The 3,223-nt window shown below is 52.6% G+C and overlaps 1 protein-coding gene across 1 annotated transcript; it reads right to left on the bottom strand.

Moving 5' to 3' along the window:
* Positions 1-536: 536 nt before the first annotated feature.
* LOC136571193 (olfactory receptor 14A16-like) lies at positions 537-1,469 on the bottom strand. Its single transcript, XM_066571528.1, has one exon. The coding sequence runs from the start codon at positions 1,467-1,469 to the stop codon at positions 537-539; it is 933 nt and encodes a 310-aa protein (XP_066427625.1).
* Positions 1,470-3,223: the final 1,754 nt, after the last annotated feature.

Genomic DNA, 3,223 nt, shown 5'->3' with positions numbered 1-3,223 from the left:
AAATCCAAGTGCCAGGCCCTGATATTTGGCCCCAGTGCTACAGGCTGGGGACAGAGTGGCTGCAGAGCAGCCAGGCAGAAAGGGACCTGCAGGGACTGATGGACAGCAGGCTGGACATGAGTCAGCAGTGTGCCCAGGTGGCCAAGAAGGCCAATGGCTCCTGGCCTGGATCAGGAATGGTGTAGCCAGCAGGAGCAGAGCTGCTGTGCCAGCACTGATCTGCCCCCAGCTCTGCACAGAGACATTGCTTCTGCAGCTCCAGAGAAGGCAACAAAAGGGCATCTCTGCAGAAAACTCTGCTGGGAGATCCTTTAGTTCCTTTAAAGCCACCAGGACTGCACCCCTCATTGACACAGTCTGTGTCCACAGGGAAGGTGGAGAGAAACAAAATGAAAAATGTCAAAACCAATGGCTTTACTTTGTAGACAATATTAGAAAACTAAAAGAAAGAGGGAAAAAGGACAAATTCAAAAGCAAACCCAAAAGAACTAGAAATTATTTTTATTGCAAGTTATTTGCAGAAATTGGCCAGCAGTTTAATGTTTCTGAAACCTTCCAGACATCAGTCTCCACACTGCAGCCTTGAGCTCCTGGTTCCTTAGGCTGTAGATGAGGGGATTCAGGGCTGGAGGCACCACCGAGTACAGAACTGACAGGGCCAGATCCAGGGATGGGGAGGAGATGGAAGGGGGCTTCAGGTGAGCAAAAAAACCAGTGCTGATGAACAGGGAGACCACAGCCAGGTGAGGGAGGCAGGTGGAAAAGGCTTTGTGCCGGCCCTGCTCAGAGGGGATCCTCAGCACAGCCCTGAAGATCTGCACATAGGAGAAAGCAATGAATGCAAAACAGCCACAATCTAAAGAGACAGTAACAGCAATTAACGCCAGTTCTCTGAGGTTTGAGTGTGAGCATGAGAGCTTGAGGATCTGTGGGATTTCACAGAAGAACTGGCCCACGGCATTGCCATGGCAAAGGGGAAGGGAAAATGTATTGGCCGCGTGCATGAGAGCATGGAGAAAGGCACTGGCCCAGGCAGCTGCTGCCATGTGGGCACAAGCTCTGCTGCCCAGGAGGGTCCTGTAGTGCAGGGGTTTGCAGATGGACACGTAGCGGTCGTAGCACATGATGGTCAGCAAATAAAATTCTGCTGAGATGAAGAAGAAAAAGAAAAAGAGCTGAGCAGCACATCCAGTGTAGAAGATGTTGCTGGTTTCCCAGAGGGAATTGTGCATGGCTTTGGGGACAGTGGTGCAGATGGAGCCCAGGTCGCTGAGGGCCAGGTTGAGCAGGAAGAAGAACATGGGCGTGTGCAGGTGGTGGCCGCAGGCTACGGCGCTGATGATGAGGCCGTTGCCCAGGAGGGCAGCCAGGGAGATGCCCAGCAAGAGGCAGAAGTGCAGGAGCTGCAGCTGCCGCGTGTCTGCCAATGCCAGCAGGAGGAAGTGCCTGATGGAGCTGCTGTTGGACATTTGCTGGGGCTGCACATGGGCACCTGTTCATGGAGAAAGGACAGTGAAGAGTTAGAGGAGATACCTGTAACCAAAATCAAAGCCATTTCCCATACACCCTCCTCTTTCAAACACACCGACAGACTTTGGTATTTAAGAGTTCTGTGGTTTTCTTTCTATGCTCCCCTCATGTCTCTCCTGCTATTCTTAGATATCAGAAACCCTCAGCATTTCTGCTGCTCACTGGTAGAACAGAGTGAGTTCCCTGAGGCAAGAGTAAGAGTGGAGACTGAGGGCAGATGGTCTCTCACTTGATTCTGTTTGGAGTTTCTCTAGGCTTCCTCTTTTCTCAAATGGAGAATTTTCACACTCGTGTTTCTCTAAAAAAACCCCAGGCTCTGCCGAGAGCAGATGGATCCCCCACAGCCCAGCTCCACATTTGTAGCCAAGGACTCATGTTGTTCATTTCACCAACCCAGCAGCATTTTCAGTGTCACAACACATCTGCCTTTCCCCATCAATCTCATAACTAAGAGATGCTCTAGGGCAGGTTTGCACCCTGGATTGAAGCTCCCAGCTTGGACTGAAATCTCAGGGAGACTCCCAAGTGTCCTTCTGATGGCATTGGATTGAGGGAGATGCAGCTCCTTCCCTGGCTGCACTGACAGCATTGCCCAGAGCTGGGCACTGGGGACAGTGTCACCCTGAGCCAGCTGTGCCCCCTGCCAGAGCCCCCAGGGCCGGGCAGCTGCTCTCAGCCCTGTGCTCTGCAGAGGGAACTGGGCCCGGGGCTGCAGAGCTGCCCCACAGCTCTGCTGCAGCTCTGCCTGCACAGCAGGGGCCCTGCCCTGAGGGCAGAGGCTTGGCTGGGGCACAGGAGGGAGGGGGCTTGTTCAGAGGGAGGGGCTGCACTGGAGGGGATCCTGTGGGCATCTCTAAACTCTCCCTGCCACAGCATTGCTGGGGTTTGTTTTCTCTCATTGCCTGATCTTCTCTCTGCTTCCTGCAGATTTTCCTCCTGCAGGTGTTTCCCTGTGCCTGATCTCTCCCTGCCAGCACTCACAGACCCCAAATCTCTGTGCACTCTCCTTGGCCCTACAGAACCCTGCTTGTTTGCAGGGCACTGGCTGGGGACAGGTTCTGTTTGCAGCTTGGAGAAAGGACAGCTCAGACTGAGCCTGATGGCTCCAGCAAAGGTGATGCTGCTGCTGTCCATGGGCAGAGGGGCTGAAAGCACAATAGGGATCTCCTGTGAACCTACTGATCACTAAAAGCAACAGTTCAGATGTCTCAGGAACTTGACAAAATTAATAACTAATACTTCATACTACCTTTAATATTTAATCCTCCCTTTCTGATGTTCTCCAATAGTAGGAAACTAAACACAAAGTCCTAGGAAATTTCCTCATTTTTATCAAAATCATTGTCTTGGAAATATTCTATGACTGATCAGAACCCCTCAGCATGTCAGAGATTCATGCGCATTTCACCTCCCCTGCACCAGAAATCCTCAGAGTTGTAGTTACGGGCTCTGCAGGCAGTGGCATGTTCCATCTTGAGGAGATGGCTCCAGAGCTGCAGCTGCATTGTCCTGCAGCCAGAGGTTCCTGTGCCAAGGGCTGGCAGTGATTGTGCCCCAGGCACTTCTCAGCCCCTTCCCAGCCCTGACTGATTGAAGCTCTCTGTGCCTCTGTGCTGTGCCCGCGCTGGCTGCAGGCAGTGCCCCAGCCCTGCTGGGCTGGCAGAAGAGCTGCTCATCAAGAGAAATGTGCTTT

This window comes from Molothrus aeneus, unplaced genomic scaffold (genome assembly GCF_037042795.1).
Source record: "Molothrus aeneus isolate 106 unplaced genomic scaffold, BPBGC_Maene_1.0 scaffold_98, whole genome shotgun sequence".
NCBI lineage: Eukaryota > Metazoa > Chordata > Aves > Passeriformes > Icteridae > Molothrus > Molothrus aeneus.
This window is presented reverse-complemented; position numbering and strand designations above follow the sequence as displayed.